A 21,113-nucleotide genomic window follows, 5' to 3' on the forward strand; every position below is an offset into this window, starting at 1 on the left:
TATCTTCTGTGTACAAAAGGTATTGCAAAACAGCCTTATGCAAAGCTTACACAGGCCTGGCAAGTGTTAACTAACCCTTCAGCTATCAGTGCTCCTGAGGTTGTGTAAGTGTCCTCAACTTTCTGAAGCAGTGACTGGTGGTTGGTGCCAGTCTGCAGATGTTACACAGCTGCTGGGTTGTGTAAGCATGCGTATGTAATGTGAGCCTTCAATAGCTGGGAGGCATTGATAATCCAGCTTTACCCAGAAACAGCCGGGTCCTGCCCCGCGTTTTGCTGCAGCAATGGATTAATGTAACGCTGCTGTTGAGAGCCTGCTCTGATGTGACTGGCTGCTTGGTGGCAGTGCAGGATGTCACTGCGGATTCTGCAGCCCTTGGGCCTGAGAAATCTGGCTAAAGTGGGCCTTTCATCATCAGCCTTTCATCAACCCCCTCACGTCAGGTTATGGGGTAGATAGTTTTGTAAAGCACATTGAGCAAACTTCTAATTTTCAGGCACACCAGGCTATTAAAAATTGGAATGTGCTTTCATTCCAGCTGTACACTAAGTGGACAGTGCAACGATGGGCTAGAATGTCACAAGGCAGGTCCCATAGACTATAAAAGCCCTGGCAAGAGGGAAATCACTCGTGTTCTGTGGTGAAAGCGGTGGTTGCTGGATGTTGGAGCTCATGAGTAGCTCACCATGCAGTGAGGGGTGGGAAGTGGGAAAAGGAGGCTGAAGGGTGGAAACCAAAAATGCCCTTTGCAAGAGTGACAGCGTGCCTTCTGTGCCTTAGAAGAAGGAGTGCATGTAATTGTTCTAAAATAGGTTGTCACAAACCAGACTCTTCCCTTCATTGTTGATTTTTTGCTACTTCCATGATGCTTTTAGCGGTAAGTCTCACCCAGGGCAGCTTCAGATGCACAAGATAGGCAAAAACCCCATTTCCTTGGGAACTCGGAGGCAGGTTAAGCGGTGGTGGCCATAAATACACACATTTGTATGGTTTTAATGCATTACTGCACGGGTTTATCTCCGCGCTCGCGGCGCGTTCCGCTTCCCGTGGGTTGACCTTCCCGCGCCGGCGGGGCTGTGCGAGAGGCGGTGCCCGGCTCCACTCCGCCCCGGCCCCGCTCCGCTCCGCCTCCAGCCCCTGTCCCTCCGCCGGGCCGGGCCGGGCCGGGCCGGGCCGCGGGGCCATAAAGCAGCGGCGGCGGGCGCAGGCCGGGTCCGCTGTGCCGCGCCGCGCCATGGGCTCGGCCCGCCGCAGAGCGTCGGTGGGGCTGGGGCTGGCCGGGGCGGCCTGCGCCCTCCTGGGGGTCTCCCTTCTGCTGGTGGGGCCCCGCATCGTCAAGGAGCAGGTTATCAAGGTCAGCGGGGCCGGGAGGGGCGCGTGTCTGCTGCGGGGTGCCCCAGGGCTCGCGGCTGGAGCTGGTGCGGGGCTGGGAGCGCGGAGCGGGGCTGGCGTGCATCCCGGTGCAAGGTGCAGGGGGTGGTGGTGCGGGGCCGGAGCCAGGGCTGGTGCTCGGGCAGGTTTCCCTGCGTAGCGTGATGCGGAGCAGTGTGAGAGAGCTGAGCCCTGGGGGACTCTGCTTCGGCGTCACTGCTGCGGCTCTGAGCAGCCTCTAAAGCTCAGTGTGGGCAAATAGCGGCTTGGGATGTGCCAGCTTGGGTTGCAGACGTGCCTGGGCTGAATGGGAGCTCAGCCCTGGCTAGCAATGGCTTTAGAAACAGATGGAATTGGATGGGGAGGACAATGCTGGTGGTGCTGGGCTCAGCAGCTTGGCAGGCTGAGCACTGCACCCAGCACCAGCCCTTTCTTCTGTCCTTGCTGCCTTAACCTGCTGCACTAGTTGTTCCTTTCATTAATGGGTTTGGACTTAACTCTGAGACAATTCCCAGACTGAAAACGGGACAGATGATGTGCAGAAGGGCTCTGAAGCAGCCTTGTGCATGGAGCGACCTTCAAGTCACCAAAAATCTAAAGAGCTGCCTCTGAAGACCTGTCTTACCCACAGGTGTCCTGAGGCTGAAGGGGTGTTTGTTCCCTGTGGTTAAGACATGGGGCTGTGGGTGGAGTTGGTTTGTTCAGTGACTGCTTCACGGTCTTGGGAACCAGCACTCCCATCCTTGCTGCTGGGATACCTTATCCTGCCATAATGATCCAATTGGCTCAATCCCACATTCAGCCAAACCTTTTTCTCCCTGTGCCCTGCGTGGGCATTTCCTCAGGCTTGCACTCTACCCAGATCAACACCTGGAAATGTGCTTCTGATGGAAGAGGTAAATATCCCATAGCCGATGGCTTGGTTAGCTGTGCTGCAAAGTCCCTGTTGAAAACAGACTTCTATCCTTCGGAGGTGCTGCTGCCTGGGCAAAGCCACACCGACCAGTGACTTAAGCATTAAAAGTCAGTCTTTGTTCAGTTTCATGGGCATCAGGAGCTGGTACCTGCAGATAAAATGCTGAGTGGCCCCTGCAGAACAGGACTGACATTTTTGGTGCAAAACCCTTTCTGCCCTTTTTTTTGGCTAATCCCAGTTCTTTCTACCTGGTTAGCTAAATCCTAGTAACTTAACAACTAGGAAATACCAGCCCTTGTTCCTTTTCACTTTATCCCAAGCCCTTGGATCTGAATTTCCAGCATGACTCAAAATGGTCCTGAGCTCTTAGGAAACTTGATGTGAAATAGAAAAAATAACTGAGTTATATCCAGGGTGGTGAGATATATCCATAGCCCCATGTTCCTGAGCTCTGTCAAGGTGGAGGAGGACTTGGCTGCAAAGAGGCAGTGGATTTGAGTGTGTCCTTAGGTCTGTGGGTAACATGCAGTAGAAACAGGAAGCTTGGAGCCTGTTTCCTGCCCCATTGCAGGAACTGAATCTGTATCAGAAAGTGTATCTGAATCTGCAAAACCTGGGAATGTTGCTTTTCTGGAAGCCCTTGGAGTGCCATCGACCTGCCTAAGATACGAGCTGTGAGGCTGCATCAACTCGTCCATCTGCCACTTGATGCTTCTGCTCCACCTGGGAGCTCTTGTGCTGTCCTGCCTGAAAGCTGGGAGAAGACGGACAGCGCTGGCTTTGCTCTTTCAGGAGGGTGATGAGGATGGTGGTGAGAGGATGTGGAGATGAGGTCTGACACCGAGGCTGTGCTTGGGCACGGCGTGGTTGCTGCTCCTCATCTGAAGAGGGAACCTCAGCTCTTGGTTTTACTGAGCAGGGTGGCTGAAGTCTCCCTCTTGGAGGAACAGGATTTGACCACTGTCTGCTCAGGAGGGATCAAACATCTTGGTGATGCTTTATAATCCACCTAAGTGAAACATGTTCTTTCCATTTAGGCGTATGACCATGTTTTTGACCTACAAGTGGCTGAATTCTAAAGCTACCCTAAGTAGGTCTTAATTTGTAGCATCTGTGGAGTACCTCGAGCTGCTGTGCCCAGATGGGAGAAGGCTGAGAAATGTAGCAGGGAGCCAGGATGCAGCTCTGTCTGACTGGGAACATATTATATAGATAAATGCATATGCAGGAAGGGATCCAGGGGGTGCAGGAATAAGCAAGTGAAGGAAAGCAGATGTTGCTGCTCATACTCTGTTGGACACTCAGGAGTCAGGATTATAAAGCAGGCTAAATAGAAACATGTCCTGTTGCTGCTGCTTCTGCTTGCAGGTAGCACAGCCTGGCCTTGAAACTGCTAAAGATGCAGAATTGCAGGGAAGCCTCTGGCAGCTTTCACAACTCAGCCCCACGTAGCAGCAAATACATGTATGTTCACATCAAGTTGCTCCAGGGCAGGAGAACCATTATGGAACTGAGCTGCAAAGGGATAACAGCCATGTGCCTTTGGCTATTAGCGGATCAAACCCGCTTCCATAAGCTGGCTGGGTTACTTAACCCAAGTAACAAAGGCTTGTGCTTGCAGAGGAAGCACAGATTATGGTGGAACTCATCCAGAAAAAGTGCTCAAGAAGGAACGAACAGGCTCTTGTCTGTAAGGCAGTTCCCAGGAGGCTGGGAGGGAGTTGAAACAGACGTGGCCAGATGCCAGCTCCTGGACTGGGAACCTGGTGAGGGCTTAAGTCACGTTTGGGCTCCTCCAGGTGTTTCCCAGCAAACAAGACAGCAATATGGGAACCAGGGTTGTGGTTCTTCATAAGGCCTTTGACCTGCCTTATGACCAGCTATGAGTCACTGCAGGATGGAGCTGAGGGGACGCAAAGGTGTCCTGCACTGCGCTGTTGGGACCCAGCTCGGTTGCCATCCCAGTTTTCTGTCTGCTTTTTGGGAATCTAGTGGGCCCTCCCTGGTGGTACCCCTATACTTGTGTCAATGGGCACGATGATTCCCAGCCTTTGCCTGCTTTAGGCTGCCAAACCTTGCCAGGTGATTGGCTTACTTCAGGACAGGGTAGTCCTGGCAAGTCAGATATGCGGAGTTGTGAATAATTTAGTACTGGCTTGTTATAATTCAAAGCAAGCCTCTAGCACATCGAAAGAGCTCTGAAATCCTGTGGGTAGGATCTGGAAAGTTGAGCCTGAATAAATAAGCCTACAGACATCCTGTGGCATGAACTTGATGCTTCTGCATGCGGAAAAGTTCCCGGTTTAGATCTGGCTTAGTTTCAGTCTGCATAACATGCCTGGATCCTCTGGAGAGCCCCTGCTGGAGCTGCCACCTTCAGCTGGGCTTGACATGGATCTGAGGGTGGATGTGCTCAGCTGCAGCCACTGATCCCAAGAGCTGTCTCCTTACTCTGTTTTTTCCCTTGCAGAATGTCAGGATCGACCCCGGCAGCATCTCCTTCAAGATGTGGAAGGACATTCCTGTTCCTTTCTACATGTCAATGTATTTCTTTGAAGTGCTGAACCCCGACCAGGTCCTCCAGGGAGCAAAGCCGGCGCTGCACCAGCGTGGACCCTATGTGTACAGGTTAGGTACCACATGTGGTCCAGCTAGGGCTGAGCACATTCACCATGCTGCCTGCCAGGCTTCTGGCTATCTCCTTTGGCTGGAGGGCATAGCATCAACATACTTGGAGCAAGGCTGGTGGCACAGGATCTTAAGGTGACCCATATGTGCTCTAATTGCCCTGATCTTGCTAAAGCCAGAATTAGGGAGGACCTTTGGCCTGTGCTTCACTGAGTCGTGGAGCTCAGCCCCATGCTGGGATCTGTTGGGCAGCCAGACTAATATGGTCCAAATGTAGGCATGAGGGGTGTTGATATGGTGGTTCAAAGTGGACTGGTTTTATCTTCACTGTACATTTGAGAGTCCAGTTCCAGAGTCAGAGTCACCTCAATATCAAACTTCATGGGTAAGAGGTCTCAGGCCAATCCAACATGAGACTCTGAATCTGCCTAAAATGAATGCTGTGGTTATGAGAACCAGTATGGAGCACTAAAACTTGATCAGGCCCACCTACAGCAGGGCTGGGTCTATTTGTCATGGCTGAAGATGGTCATTGAAGCCCCAGATTATTCTCAGGACCTGAAACACAAAGTGATGGTGGAGGTTGAGTGTGTGAATTTACCCCTAAGTAGCATGTGTTTGCCTACACATGTAGGCAAAGCTAGGTCAGCAGCCTAAGCAAGCTCAGGCAGAAGGATTACTGGTTTAATCCAAAGCTGTTTCAGTAGCATTGGGGGAAACCTGACAGTATGTTGGCCCTTGTTTCCTTTGGGCTTGCCAGGTCACACCGTAACACCATGTGGGTTCTGTATGTTGTGATTTCATCAGTCACTTGGCTTGGGAAAAGGCTTCCCTCACTGTAAATAAGAATAAACAAAGGGGCAAAGCTTATTAGTGTCCTTGTGTTCCCGCTGGGAGAGATTAGTGCCCTTCCCTAATGTGCACTGTAACGCAGAGGCTCCACAATAAAGGACTTTGTTTTTGCTGGTGGGTTGAGCTTCGGCTCCCTTGGGAGCTGTAACAGGCTCACAAGTGTTGGGGAGAACCTCGTGCTACTGTGGCCTCCATGAGACTGAGATGCCCCTATAGCATGGAGTGAAGGGGAGCAGTGCTGGGCAGTGTGCAGGAGGTGGTACTACCTGAAGCCTTGAGGAGAGCCATGAAGGAAGGTCAAGGTGCCCTGAACCTGGGAACCATCAGGGAGATCTGGGGCAAATCAGGGGGGGCTCAGTGCTGGGTCTCGTGGCATCTAGTTTGGTCATCTTCTGTTCTGGAAGTTATTTGGACATGTGTGTTGGTGTAGGTTTGCTTACCTGGGCATTTCCCTGATATGGCTGGGCTTTTCAATGACTGTAGGTGCAGTGAGTTTTTATGCTTTTGTCTCAAACTTCTCATCAGCTGGGTTTTGAGTGGTGAAGAAACACTTTGTGCTTTGCTGCAGAATCCAGTCTGTCAGGGATGCCTTGCTCCCAGGCTGCCATCTCCTCCTGCTAGACCCTAACCGTGGTTGGACTGTGAGGTTGATACCATGTTCCCTTGGATGCTGCCTCCCCTGCTGTCCTTTGGCTTCTTCCTGGGGTTTGGTCTCCTTGTTCTTCAGAAGCAGGCCTAGGCCTGTGCAGCCCCTCCTTACCCACAGGCTTTGCTTTGCAGGGGTACTGCCTGGGGCGATGGTTCCCATGATCTCTCCCATCTCTTTGCAGAGAGTTCAGGTATAAGACAAATATCACATTCCATGACAATGACACCGTCTCCTTCCTGGAATATCGGAAACTCTTCTTCCAGCCAGAGCTGTCCAACGGCCGTGAAGACGACTACATTGTTGTGCCAAACATTTTGATGATGGTAAGAATTTGCTCCATGGATAGTTACCGACTTCTGAGCTTGAGGGAAGGGCGATGATGCTCAGTACTGACTCAGAGCTTACTTTCATTTAGGGCTTAAGGCTAATAAAGCAATTAAGTGATTAAGCTTATAACATGCAATGTTCAGCTTTCTGAGTGCTGGTTGTTGCTTTGGGCTGTTATCCTTCCAAACCCAGAGTGTGCAGAGGGGCTGGCAAAGCACCTGGGCTTGCATCTGCAACCTTGCCTGAGCATCCTCTAGGGAAACGAAGGCTATGATCCCTCAATTGCTTTGTTCCAAAACTGGAGGCTTGGAACAAAGCAGTTGTTTGTTCAAAGGACTTTTTGAGGGATGTAGATTGATGTGGTCAAAGGATCTTGCTGAGCACCAAAGATGCATTGCTTCCACTTAAAAAAGAGGAAAAGGTGGGCCTCTCATCTCAGGTTTGTTTCTTTCCCAGGGAGCAGCTGTAATGATGGAAAACTTGCCAACCTTTGTGAAGATTTTACTGAGTGGAGCCCTGGCTGGCCTGAAACAGCAGGCGTTCATGAACCGGACAGTGGGGGAGATCATGTGGGGCTATGACGACCCTCTTATAGATGCCATAAATGCAATTGTTCCCGGCATGATCCCTTTCAAGGGAAAATTTGGCATGTTTGTGGAGGTGAGTAAACTGCTGGTTGGGAACACTAAAATCACAGCAGTGCTGGTCTTAGGGGCAGCCCAGATGCTCAGTCCCCTCACAAAGTGTTTGGAGCAGCCATGTGTAGCTGGTGGTTGTGTCAGGCTGCCTTAATTCTCCACCTGGGCAGAAATGCTGGTGTTTGAAGCTGTTGCTGGCAACTGAAATGAATAGAAGCTCAGTAGCTTACAGTCTGTGGAGCACCCATAGAGCTGAGGAAGTGTGCAAAGTCAGTAACATACTGCAGTTTTGTTGTGTATAATGGTTAAAAATTAGCCTCTCTTCTCTGCAGTTCAACAACTCCAATTCAGGACTGTTCACAGTGAACACGGGCATGAAGAACATCAGTGAAGTTCACATGGTGGATTCATGGAATGGGCTAAAGGAGGTAAGTGTCAAGCAGAAAAACTGTTATAGGGGGCCAGTGCCTGATCTAAAGCATGATAAACTGGAAGCTTTTGGTGTTGTTGTGTCTCTGGGTCTCAGGTTTGAAGGCAAGTTTCTACAGGACTTCAGCTGCTGCAATTTCTGGCAAATTGGCAGAAGGTGGCTCTTGTTCTATGTAGCAAGAGGCTTACATGAAGGATTAAGTTCAGCTCATCATCTGTGTCCCTTGGATTCCCTTGAAATCCTGTTGGAGCTGGTTGCTTCTAAAGTTGAAGTCCCAGGGTCCCATGGCCTGTGTTTAAGGTGTTTCTTTACTTGTTAAAGGAGTGCTTATTCTTCCCTTGTGGGATTCCACTCCTAAAATCAACTGAATCTACAGACCAATCACTGTGGGAGCACTAGAGACTGCTGGATCTTGTCCTGTTTTTCCACTCATTATGCAGATCTTTGAATGGGAAAGATCTTGGAAGTTCTTCAGTGTTGCAGCCTCAAGCTGCTTCGGAAGCAGTGTAGAGTTGTGGATGTCCCATGCAGGCCTGGAAGCCAGCTCTCTCCTTGTTCTTACTCCTGTCCTGTAGGTGAATTACTGGCGGAGCCGTGGCTGCAACATGATCAATGGGACAGCAGGAGAGATGTGGCCACCATTCATGTCCCCAACATCGCTGGATTTCTACAGCCCGGATGCCTGCAGGTGAGGCCAGTGCGTCCCTGTGCAGGAGATGCAATGTTCATCCTGTGCCCACGGCATACGTGTGCAGTGACGCAGAGGGCTCAGGGCTCCGTTCTGTAGTTAAAGTTCAGCCATGGTTCCATGTTGCAGTATCTGAGCTTTGCAAACAGCGTAGTTGTCTAATTAGCAGTGGCTCGTGCTGTTCATAAATACCTCCCAGATTGCTGGGGAAGTAAAACTTGCCCATGTTGAAGCAGTAGAAAATAACCCGTCTAGATAAGACGTGGGAGGTGAGAGGGAGAAGTAAGAGTTGTCACAAGGAAATGCAGCTATAACCATTTGCAGAACTATTTCAGCTGACTAAATGGTTGCAGAAGTGATTTTGGGGGGGTTGTGCCCCTGTTGCCAGGCTGCTGCTTTTTCTTCTCTTTTTTTTGCCGCTTTGTTCCAGTGCTACTGTGCATCTGTCCTGTGTAAAGACACCCTGACTTGGGTGATCACACAGGGGTTAAAGTACCCTGCAGAGCCCGCCTGAGTGGAAATTCCCTGAGGCTGGAAGGAGGGGAGACGGGAGGTGGCACAAACCCCTGTCCCCAGCTTGGGAAAGATAATGTTAATTCAGGCTTTGTAGATAGTGCCGCAAAACAAGCAAGTGCTCTTGTTGAATAGAGAACAATGACCTCTTCAAACAAGCAAAGTCAGCTGAGCCAAGTATTAGTGCAGGAATTCCTCTACATAAGGGGCATCAGCAAATACCAAAATGACACCGGAGCCGATAACTTACAGGGAAGTTTACCGGTAATCATAGTTTAAATACAGATGCCTTTTTCTGTAGAGTTCTAGGGAGCAGAGCGTGTTTTTTGGCAAGGCATCCGGTGAAGAGGACAAAACCATACTTGGTTTCTAGTTAGCATGGGAGGCTCCTGCCTGACCGTGCTGTGGGGGAAATGGCTCTGCTGTCTTTTCTCCCCACATCCCCCCATTGCCACTCTGTTAGCCTGGCTAGAGAGGAAGGAGTCACAAAGATCAGTGAATAGATTTAAGAGCACATCTGCCTTGCTGCAGGGCACATCTGTGCTGTTTGCACATTAGATGCAGCTGATGCTGATATGCAGCTACCTGGATGTCCCTGCAAGGTAGGCAAGGCTTTATCCTGCTGATGTGCTGCAGCAGCCTCTGCCTCCTTGCTGGAAGGTGAGCGCAGCCAAGAGTCATCCACGTAACTGCTGAACATGCACTAAATCCCACATCCTTGGTTCTGGTGTCAGAAGGTGTCTGTAGAAATAAGCACCCCCTGCCCAGGCTGTCTGCATCCCTGTAAGCCTTGCTTGAGTGTGAAAGGAGGAAACCTTCCTCCTGGAAGCTTGCATCTTCTCCTTACAGCTGGTAGCAGTAATGCAGCATCACATCACAGCCTGTTGTGTCAAGAGTCTTGCTGCATAATGTAGTAAAAATTTCCACTCCCCTGACAGCCTCTGTGCTGAAGTTGTGCTGTGAAAGAGATTTAGCCAGTGTCCATCCCCTGTGCATGTCCCCTGAGCACCTCGGAGCCAAGGCTTGCACAAAGAGGGTATTACCTCTTGGAGAGCAGCCCTGGGGGTTACTATATACCTTTAAACTAACCTCACCTGGATATGCAAACTGACTTAAAACCTGTGTTTTCTGTCCACAACTAGTTCTGACCAACCCTTTATCTGTGTTTAAAACATGGAAAGCAAATGGCTTAAATACTCATTCCCCATCCAAAGCACTGCTTTGAGTGCTTATCTCAATCTCAAAGTCTAAGTTACATTGCAACTGCATCTTATCCAGCAAAGATAAGAGCCCAATTCTGGGCTGGGAGCTTGTTGTCTAATCCTGATCCTTCTCCAATGAAACCCTTCCAGATCCATGAGGCTGGTGTACGAGCAGTCCGGGAAGTTTCAGGGTGTGCCCACCTATCGCTTTGTGGCACCAAAAACTCTCTTTGCCAATGGCACTGACTATCCACCCAATGAAGGCTTCTGCCCCTGCATGCAGTCTGGCATCCAGAACGTCAGTTCCTGTAGGCTGAGTAAGTCCTTTCCTCCTCTGGCTTTCCCTGTACCAGTGTTAAACTATGGGGATCTGATATGAGCTTGGCTGTCTGGAAAACCAGCTCTGTTATCTACGGAGTGCTGGGGTCTTGTGCATGGCGTTCTCACCCGCAGGCATCTCAGCAAGGAGGGACAGGGGGAAAATCCTTGTACGCGAAGTCCTCTTGGTCTCCATGATCCTATGACAGCCTGGTGTTTGTGGGAATGCCTAAGGATACAACGGGAGTTTTATATCCCCTGGGCTGTGGAGGGAGTAGGCAGAGGAGCATAGGTGGGACGAGGCAGGCTGTGTAACTGCCAAATTAAATGTTAGCTTTGGACACTGAGGGTAGGTTATGCAGGAGTGTGAGAATTCAGCCTTAGTGCCCTAGCCTGTGTCTGGGTACAGTGAGTTGCCACTGCAGTGTGTTTTGCATAGGTGGGAGAGCGTAGGTTAAGCACTAGGTCTTTACTCTCCCAGAGCTTCAGGGAGGGAAGGGAAGAAGCTTTCTGGATGGGAGGAGAAAAGTATAAAAGCCTGTTCAGAACAAGTGCTGCAATAGCTAAAAAATCACAGCAAGGAGCCTCAGATGGGTTTGGATGAACTTTAAGTGTCTTTGCTCTCATCCAGATGCACCCATGTTCATTTCACATCCTCACTTCTACAATGCTGACCCAGTCCTGTTGGATGCTGTTGAAGGCCTGCACCCCGACAAGGACCAGCACGCGCTCTTCCTCGACGTGCACCCGGTGAGTGTGTGTGAGCATGAGCATGAGCCTGCCAGGGTCCTCCTCCATGGAGGAGCCTCACTGTGCCCCGGGGGTCCCGCTGGGCTGCGTGTGGAGCCTGCCTCCGGCTGCGTGGTAGCCTTGCTCTGCTCCAGTGGCACTGATTTGAGCAGGTTCCATAGTGCAAAGACTGGCGAGGACAAGTGCAGATAAAAAATGTCACAGCCATAAACTAATTGAATAATTAGCCTGGCTTGTAGAGAATTGCAGAACCAATTATAAGCATAATTGTTTTGGTAAGCAGAGTCAAGTTCTTTCCACTGACTCAGGTCTGTAACACCAGGAGGTGTATCTAGCAGCAGCCCAGTTATGCCCCAGATCTGAGATGAGAACTAACTAGCAAAGCCTGAGATCATGCTGCCGCTGAAGCTGTCACCACTGTTTTTGGGCCGGCTTCTTCCAGTCTCTCAACCTGCTCATCTGACTAGCTGCTTTGGCACTGCACTGCTGCTGTGTTACACTTCTCATCTATAGTGAGGGTGAAGTTACTGCTCCATTGGTGATGAGTTGGGGTGTCCTGACTCGTTGTCCCAGCTGCTGATGGGGAGAGGACTTTGGGATCTTCCACCCATGGCCTGTGTGGCATGTGGTCAGATCTTCCAAACATTGTGATGTTTGTCCAAGCAAGAAACAAGTTCCCTTCTTGAGGCAAAGGGAGCTGTGCTGCTTATCTAGGCATTGGGTTCTCTCTGCTTTTCTTATCGCAGTTATGGAAATCTAATTAAGTTTATTACAGTATCAAACATCTACTGATAACAGTACAGTTAACTGTATTCTTATCTAGCTGCAGTCTGCTGAGTGCAAACGGGCAATCCAGCAAAAACTCTCTGCCCTTAATGTGTTGCAAAACTGCAGTGTCATGAGAAACCACTGCCTTAATGGGTGTCATCAAGACCAGATTTGAAGTGGGGTGTTTTCATGGTCTTGGGATGTTGGTGGACAGTGCTATCTGTTCTTCATTATGAGAAACATTTTGTCCTTTCCTGTCTGCACAAATCTTTTGCATCGATGCATTTCTATCCTGCTGCTGGTAGGATGAACAACAGAAAAGGCTTATCAGGCTTCAGAAAACACTGGAGTTCTATTAAAGCATCCTGTGTAGGGGGTCACTTACAGGTTACATACATTGCTTGGTAATTTGAACTTGCTTATGCTGAGCCCCACAAGCCCTGGGTCATACAACACCTCCCTTGATGCTGTTTGCCTGCTGACTGTGTGCTGCCTTCTGCAGCAGCCATGTGTGTCCAGGTTAACTTTGTGCCTTCAGACCACCCCAAAGGAGGTGCTGCAACAGTCTCACTGTCTGGTGACCCTTCTGCAAACTGCCATGGGGACAGTGCTGTTCCTCTGTTAGCAGCCATCCCCAGAGCCTGGGGACTGGTGCCTGCCTGGCTGATGCTTGTGCTTTGGTGGAAACCTCAGCCATGCTCCTGATCCTGTGTGTGGTGACTGCAGCAGAGCTCTGGATGATCCAATCCAGAGCAGCTAGGATGGGAAGCAAAGGGTCGCTCTTCTGCGAAGCTCTCCAGACAAATGTTGTCTTTACTGATGAACTGGTTGGTCTCTTTCTATGCAGTTGACTGGCATCCCCATGAATTGCTCCATCAAGCTCCAGCTGAACCTGTACATAAAACAGGTGTCTGGTATAATGTAAGTAGTCACCTTTTAGAAATGTCCATCTCCCTGGAGCAGAGCTTACTCTGCCCAGAGATGAAGTAGCTTCAATATTACCAGTTGTCACAGTTGCAGAAGCCAGCTGGCTCATGTGGTGAAATGCCAGCTATGACAGTGACCTCAAACTGACATGCTTTAGCAGTGCAGTATGTGGATGGCTCCTCCTGGTGAGGCACAGAAGCGGTTCCCCTGCACTCTGCTGTTGCTCAGGTGTCACATCCAACTTGAAGAGGCAAAACATGTGTTGTCCACAGGGTTGACAGTTGTAGCCTGTGTCCAAAAAGGCACTTTCAGCTCTGATAGCAAACAGAATGGCTCTTGCTGCTTTGACTGGCTTTAGGGCATACACCAGCAGACAGCCCCCAGTGCTGTGAGCTTGCACCCTCTGTTACCACGCAGGTGACCAAGATGTCTTGCAGCCATGTGAAGTTTAGCATTCCAGTTCATTGAGTTCATGTCCCTGCAGCCCAGATTTGGAATGGCACTTACTGCTAAGCACAAATAGAAGCATAAGTTCTGTGCTTGTGTAAAAGGGCCAAGTTGGACCTGGTCCCTTAAGGGGGGAGCAGCTCACTGAAGCAGCAGGAATTGCTACTTCCTTACACTGTTCCCTGGCCATTACCAGTCTGTCAGACCCAGCTCTTTAGGAAGAGTTATGACTCTAATTGTGGCCTGATCAACCAGAAATCTAAGTATGTGTGTTTTTTCTTCCCCCAGTCAAACAGGGAGGATTAAGCCAGTGGTCCTGCCGCTGCTGTGGTTTGCAGAGGTGAGTTGCCTTCCTTGACCTGATCCTTCAGAGCCCCTCCTGTGGGAGGTGGAACTGCTTATGCATCACCCGGTGCTGGGGAAACTCCACTTTGGATAAAGCTTTAAGCAAGACAGACTAGTTAAGCACCAACAGAAGGCTTTATAATACTTGGCTGTGCCATTAATCCCTCTGAGCTGAACAAACCCTGCACTATAGTTGGTAAATCTCTGGCTCTGCCCTAGATGTGGGGTTAAATAGGGCCCACAACAGAGCTGCCAGCATCCCCATGCTAATGTGGGCCTGGGAGTGCAGTTTCCAGCTGTGTGCGTGCCTGGCTGATTCCAACTGTTTAGTAAAAGCCTCTAGTCTGACTGAATCTTGCTTCAATTCCCTGATCTGTGCTGGGAGGGCAGTTGTGCAGCTGGTTTGTCTCAGCCCTGGGTGGGAGGGAAATGCCACTGACAGCTCTGATTCTTTGAGCAGAGTGGATCCATCGAAGGCTCGGTCCTAAAGCAGTTTTACACCAACCTGGTGCTGATCCCATCGCTGCTGGACTACCTGCAGTATATCTGCCTTGGGCTGAGCATCCCGCTCATTATCTCAGCAGCTGTACTCATGGCAATGAGTCAGGTAAGAACCTGCAGATGTCTAATGGGAAATGCTGTAAGTCCAATCAGACTTAATCAGATGATGTAGATTGGGCTGACAATCTAACACTCCTGAGGAAACATTGGCTGATGGCACGAACAGTGACCTAATGGTGCCAGAGGCCAGCATGTAGCAGCAGGACTTCCTCAGCCATCTAGAAACTGGGCTGCAAATAGATAACATGAAAGCATTTCTGGCTTTCTCAGCACACAGCATCGATGGAAATGGGTTCCTGTAGGAGGAGGTATTTCTCAGCTCATCCAGTTGATGAAAGAACAAGCCTTGCTCATCAACCCAGCCTCCATAGAAAGCAGCAGGTCTGTGCCATTGCACAAATCTGTGCATCTCTGCAGGGTCCCAACAGTTTTCTAATCTGAATAGAGCCTTCTCGAGGGGATAGAGCTACTTGAGCACAGCTTGTTCTCTAATGAATCGCAGTCGCTGTGTTCTTGCAGGAGAGGCACAGACATTGTGGCTGCTTCTCAGCCCTGGCTGTGCTCTGTCTTTCCTTGGAACTCGCTTGTTTTCAAGCAGACTACTCCAAATAGCTCTGAGCTGTAAGGGCAGAATATAAACCAGCTAAAACGTGTGATGGAGATTCAGCTCCCAAACATTCACCTGATAACACTAAGCTTTCTAAAAGCTTTATCTCTTGAAGTAGAGATCTAGCTCCCTACCCTTACCTGCTTCAAAGCCAGCTTATTTACTTTTCCACTACAACCAAGTGTCTTGAGCTGGCTCTGAAGTTACAGAAGTGAAGCTACTTGTGGGGATAAAAAGGTAATGCTTAGGATGAAAGCAGGCTAAGGGGAGAGCTTGTGTGAGGGGCTGCTTTTGCTTAATCTCCTGTAACTGCCCTCACTGAAACACTTGTACAAACCCACTTTAAACAGTGCCAGGGTTCTCAGAGTATCACGTAATAGGATTTTAACCAAGCCTACAACTGGTTAATTGACTTAAGCACATGATCCCAAATCCCCTTGTTCTTCCACACACCTCCCTGTAGAGTGGGAGTAATGCTAGGGCCGAGGGCTTGGTGTTAAAGCCTTACTGTGCTCCTGAGGTGGTCAGGCTTTGTGTGCTGAACCTCTCTGCTTCAGCACTGCAAGTGCTTGTTGGCAAGTGGACTTCACTCTGTTGCATGGCACCAGCATATCTGGAAAATGTCTATCTGCTGGCATTATTTCTAAGACCTTATGCAGCCCTGGGCTGGCATTTCCTTCCCCTGCTTTATGCAAGTCTTAATTCCTGCCATCAAAGAGCCTTAACTGTGCCAGGAAGGGTCAGGAAGAAAAGCTGGATTGTAAATCTGTTCAAGTCAACTGAGTATCTGTGAAATACCCCAAACCCAGGCATAAGCTTGCTGTATTTGGGTGCTCAGCCAGAAGTGTGGTGAAGTGCTAGAACTGAAAATCAGCTGCAGGAGGTGCCTGACTACCTGAAAAGTGATAAATGAGAGGCTTGATGACCTTAAATCTAAGCAAGCTGTGCAACAACACATGAAAGTCTCATGTCTAATGAATAGATAAGAGCTTGTAAACTGGAAGACAGCAATTTGCAGCCAAGGTGTGTTCCTCCTTTGATTGAAGTGTTGCTGATCTTTGCTGATGATTGCTTAATCATGCACAGTCCTCCCTCTTGAAGACACAGGTGGGGGGGCACTGAGCAGGGGCATTGACCACAGCTTCACGTGTCTGCCAGTGCGAAGGTCTCCCTGATCCCAGCTCCTTACTGGAGTATCCTGTGTGCCTCTGGCTTCTGGAGGGAGCAATGTGCTCTAAAGCCGGTCCAGATGCAGTGCTATGAAGCACTTAAATCTTAGTCTAGCTGACAGTGGAGCCAGTTTGAAATGCATCCGTTGGACCTGCAGTTCTAAACAATGTGTGAAGCTCTGCAGGTGCAAAACATGTCCAGATGCAGCACTGTAGCTAAGATGGCCTAAAGCCTTTGTGGTGACTTGTTTGAAAAGCAAACGGACCATTTAAAACTGGCTTGACACTGCCCAAAATCTAAACTAGGCCTTAGCTTAACCTAGATCTTGAAATCTTTGTTAATAACTAGATTCTAGTTAAACAATGATTTGAAAATCTCCTCTTAAATTGGAACCCTCATGGAATTCCTGTCCAAGTGCACCATAAACGAGCCTGATTGTCTTCTAGGAAAAATGCACTTTATTTTGGAGTAGCAATAAAAAGAGCTCAGACAGTAATAAGGCCAACCAGGCCACCTCTGCCAAAAAGCTGCCTCCGGTTAAGGGGACGGTGTTGCGGGAAGCCAGACTGTAGGTGGGTACCCAGTCAAGGTAACACACTTTTGTCTCGTCCTGATCTGATTAAACTTTGCTTAAAGCCAATCAAACAGCAATGCGTACTGTCTGCATCTACCAGACATGCCCTCGTAGCAAGCTTGGATATAAACGGTGTCTCATGGCTTTATTCAGGGCAATTTAGATGTCTTAATACTCACACTTAACTGGGCTGCACGCACATGCTTTTATTGTTTCTCCTGGTGTGCCTGATACGCAGCCCTAATACTATCAGCAGGGATTAGGGTGAAAAGTAGAACTGGTGTGAGGAAACACTTTTCTTGCCTATTTCTTCCCACTCTGAGTATTTCAGATCCAGAGGTAAGTTTTGGAATGGGCAAAACCTCATGGGGTAACAGAGGTAGTCACTTGGTGGGTGTCATTCCCCTTCGGGATATAGGGGAGCCTCCATGGAAAGGCTTTCAAGAGGGAATTTCTAATGTCTTAAAAAATCTGGGTTTGTATTACAGGATCACAAAGTAACTGAATCGGTGAGGTTGGAAGGGACCTCTGAAGGTCATCTAGTCCATCCGCTCTTCTCAAGCAGGGCCACCTAGAGCTGATTGCCCAGGACCATGTCCAGATGTCTCTTAGTATCTCCAAGGATGGAGATTCCCCAACTTCTCTGGGCAACTTATTCCAGTTTTTACAGTTTTCAGAGTGAGAAAAACCCAAGTGTGTTCCCTAATGTTCAGGTGGAACTTCCTGTCTTTAAGCTTGTGCCAGTGGCTCTTGTCCTGTCCTGTCCTCTGGACACCACTGCGAAGAGCCTGGCTGTGTATTTACACCCTCCGTTTGTATACTTGCATACATTGGTAATACCCCCCATGAACCTTCTCTTCTCCAGGTTAATCAGCACCAGCTCTCTGGGCCTTTGCACACGTAGAATCATAGAATAGTTAGGGTTGGAAAGCATCTTAAGATCATCCAGTTCCAACCCCCCTGCTCCAGTCCCTTAATCAGTTTAGTGGCCCTTTGCTTATTCCCATAGCTCCATCTCTCTTGTCCTGGAAAGCCCAGAATTGGACACAGTGCTCCTTGTGTGGCTTCACCAGTGATGAGTAGAGGGGAAGGATCACCTCTCTTGACCTGCTGGAATCACTTCTAATGGAGCCTAGGATATGGTTAGCTCCCTTTGCTGTGTGGGATGTTGTTCTTCACTCATGTTCAACTTGGTGTTCACCAAGACCGTTGGGTCCTCTCCTGCCAAAGTGCCTAAGTGTTGGGTGACCCTGACCGTGTCATGGGGCATGGGTTTGCTCTTCCCAGGTACAAGACTTTGCACATCCTCCCGTTGAACCTCATGAGGTTCATTCAGCCCATTTCTCCAGCCTGAGATGTTCCTCTGGTGTATCACCTGCTCCTCCCCATTTGGTGTCCTCAGCAAGCATACATGTCATTAATAAAGATGTAAAACTGAGTTGGAGACAGTATTGACCCCTCATGTACACTGCTAGTTACTGGCCTCAGTCACGCTTCTCATGCTCTGGGCTTGTCTCTTCAGCCAAGTTTCAGTCCAGCTCACTGCCTGGCCATACAGGTTCTTACTGGAGACAGTGTTGAAAGCCTTACTCAGATCTAAGTAGACAGTATCCCCAGCTCTGCCCTCATCTGTCAAGCCATTTGTTTAATCATAGAAGTTTACCAGGTTGGTCAAGCACAGTAGCTCCATCACCCTCTCCCAAGGATTGGAGGGAGGCTGACTGGCCTGAACGTCCTGAGGCCTTCCTTCTTGCACTTCAAGATAGGAGTGACACTTGCTTTACTTCAGGATTTGGCCACCTCTCCCAGGTGCCAGGATTTGTCAGAGATTATGTGGAATGGCCTTACTGTGAGATTAGCCAGCTCCCTCGGCTCTCGTGGGTGCATCCCATTGGGGTTCATGGATTTACATATGTCTGGGTGGCTTAAGTATTCTCTGACCTCATCCTCCTCCACTAAGGGTATGTCTTCCTTGCTCCCAGGGTTCAGCAATAGGCCCACATGTGACACAGCTCTTCAGGCTGGGCATTTGGGGGTGTTGTTACAAGTGCAGGAATGGAAATAGCTTCATTTTGTTAGGGAGCTGGTACAGAAAATCATCAGAAGCTTTCAGGAAGGGGTTCTTGGCCATGTGAAAGCCCAAAAGCTTTGGGGTGCGTGTGTTATAAGCGGGGCTGTGGCCTGACCGCGGTGCCACCACCGTGTGCATGGCTGTAACTGCTGTCCTCTCCTCTGCAGAGACCCCCACATCACCCCACCACACAGAGCAAACCACCCCCCTCTGAGACAACGCCGCTCCTACACGACGCTGCCGCGCTGAGCCAGGACGATGCCGAAGCCTGAGCCCTGGCACGTTTCCCACTGGGACATGTCCATGCTGGGTGAGACCTGCTGTGGATCCTGAGAGTTCTCCAAAGTGAAGTCATCCTGAGCAACTCAGCGGAGACCCTGCACGCTGTGGCAAAGGCACAAGGCATCACTGCTGCACCAGCACTCCCGCACCGGGGCACTGGAGATGTCATCCAGACACTCAATACAGTGTCCAAGAATCCTTGTCCCCAAGGGGCCCGCCTTTGCTGCAGCCCCTCTCTTCCTTTGGGAATGAAGACAGCTGTTGGTTGATCCAAGAATTATTTTGCAATTTAAAACTGCCTCTTGCTAGGAATAAAAGGTACTTTAATGGGAGCCTTTTAAATAAATGAGGTTTGTATATGTAGCACTGATGGGATTTAGTGATGGTTTTAAAAGCCACCGTTCATCTCATGCGGATGGGGCTTGCTATCCTGAAGCCACTTATGGTTTTATTGCCACTTGATGTCTCTGGACTACGCCACAAATCAATTCTGGGTGCTGTCACTTCGGTGATGGCTCTTCCCAGGGTACCTGGAGCCTGCTTGGGGTTGCTCCAGCCTTTGCATGTGTTGGAGAGTACAGCGGTGGCTTCTAAAACCCCAATTCTGTGCCATGACCTTGTGTTCCAGCAGTTCCAGCCCACAGCCCATTTACTTGGCCTCTCCTTGCTTTAGATGGCTGCGTGAGATGAACCTTGCCAAAACCTCTGGTCCATCTGACTTGTCAGTCACCGTTGGCGCTGGGTTGGTCACCTCATTGCTCTGGCCTTGCTGCCTGTGCATGGGAAGGGAGCAAGCAGAAGCTTGACCTTTAACAGAGATATCCTTGATCATTAACAAAGGTATTTGTGCTTTTGAGATGGAGGAAGCGATGTGCAAACATGAAAGCAGTGATGGCCTTAGGTGGTGATGAAAATGCTGCAGATTTCTGAAATGATGTCTTGGGGGATCTGGGGCTGGATGTTAACTGGAGGTGGGTGGGCTGGGCTCACTCTTTAGTGGGAAAGAAGCCCAAAGCCCAAGGATATTCATGGCTAGCTACTCATCAGTAGTTGTCTACCACTCCTGCCTTCCCTGCTTCCAACCAGGAGCCGGGGTAGCCCTTGGGAAAACCAAAGGGGCCAGTGCTGGTGCCTCTGGCAGGGAGGGAGTAGTGCAGGGAGTCTCTGGTCCCTCTTGGAGCAGAGAACTTGTTGCACAGTGTGTGGTGTGAATGCTGTCATGGTCTGGAAACTTGTAATTGTCTAAGACAGCTCTCTAACCTTCTAGTGGGTAAGCCATACTTTTCCTCTTACACTTCTGTCCCTCTTACTGGGCAGGAAGAGCACAAGGAGCTAAAACCAATGCCAGCAGTCCCTGTGCTGGTGCATTCCCTGCAGCCCATGTCCTACAGCTGGGCTTAGGCTGTCTGATCATGGGAGCAGCCCAGGTCATGAAGGGGAATGAAGGGCAGCAGCTGCCCAGAACTTGGTCTGAGGCTGAACTTGCCTAGATGCCCAGAACACGTCTCACAGGTACAGTGGGAATAGCCATACTTGCATTATTCCTGTGACATGAGTCCTCACTGAGGGTGATGCTTAAACTACAGCTATAAACTCTCTCTGCTCTTGAACCCCAAATGACCCACCTGCAAACAGTGCCTCACAACCTACACCCTCAGCATGCGGTTGTGAAGTGGGAGCAGGTCGGAGGCACAGCCTCAGACCAGGCGCTGTGGGAGACTCAACCCATCAACACAGATAAGACCGGGCAGCGCTCAGCAAAGCTGACAGTAGATGGAAGATAACCATCCTTGGGCTCACCTGCTTGAGGCTTTAACGATGTGCTGGTGCTAACTGCTGCTGTACGGGTGAAAACAAATAAAATATTGACCTATTGCTCCTAGTGCGAGCTTCGGCGGGTTGTTTCTTTCTTTGTTCGTTGTCTTTGTTGCAGGAGCCCTTGTTTTAAGCCCCTTTCTGCACGTTGCGGTGGGCCCGGGGGGTCCTGGTGGGATGTAAGGGGGATGCAGTGTCGCGGCGCGGCCACCGGAGGGCGCCATGGCGCCGCGGACGCTCCGGGCGGCAGCGGGGTCGGGGCTG

At 49.9% G+C, this 21,113-nt stretch overlaps 1 protein-coding gene across 2 annotated transcripts; it reads left to right on the forward strand.

The window, feature by feature from the left end:
- The first annotated feature begins 1,136 nt into the window (after positions 1 to 1,136).
- Positions 1,137 to 20,916, forward strand: SCARB1 (scavenger receptor class B member 1). Of its 2 annotated transcripts, XM_061466182.1 has the most exons (13): positions 1,137 to 1,354; positions 4,758 to 4,915; positions 6,598 to 6,739; positions 7,200 to 7,403; positions 7,714 to 7,809; positions 8,387 to 8,499; positions 10,365 to 10,531; positions 11,164 to 11,282; positions 12,898 to 12,971; positions 13,713 to 13,764; positions 14,230 to 14,376; positions 16,554 to 16,679; positions 18,920 to 20,916. In XM_061466182.1, the coding sequence occupies exons 1-12, from the start codon at positions 1,235 to 1,237 to the stop codon at positions 16,677 to 16,679; spliced, it is 1,518 nt and encodes a 505-aa protein (XP_061322166.1). In that variant the 5' UTR covers positions 1,137 to 1,234; the 3' UTR covers positions 18,920 to 20,916. The 2 variants fall into 2 exon arrangements, with proteins under 2 accessions (XP_061322166.1, XP_061322167.1); XM_061466183.1 differs by lacking the exon at positions 16,554 to 16,679.
- Positions 20,917 to 21,113: the final 197 nt, after the last annotated feature.

Source organism: Pezoporus flaviventris, unplaced genomic scaffold (genome assembly GCF_033815535.1).
Source record: "Pezoporus flaviventris isolate CSIRO_AGI_PZ_B2104156 unplaced genomic scaffold, CSIRO_AGI_Pfla_v1 ptg000041l, whole genome shotgun sequence".
Lineage (NCBI taxonomy): Eukaryota > Metazoa > Chordata > Aves > Psittaciformes > Psittacidae > Pezoporus > Pezoporus flaviventris.

What these genes read in the sequence shown, in the direction of transcription:
- SCARB1 (XM_061466182.1), top strand. Translation starts at nt 1,235, where the DNA reads ATGGGCTCGGCCCGCCGCAGAGCGTCGGTGGGGCTGGGGCTGGCCGGG. An exon ending in CGTCAGTTCCTGTAGGCTGA is followed by an intron (nt 10,532 to 11,163) that starts GTAAGTCCTTTC and finishes GCTCTCATCCAG; the next exon opens with ATGCACCCATGTTCATTTCA. An exon ending in CGCTGCTGTGGTTTGCAGAG is followed by an intron (nt 13,765 to 14,229) that starts GTGAGTTGCCTT and finishes TTCTTTGAGCAG; the next exon opens with AGTGGATCCATCGAAGGCTC.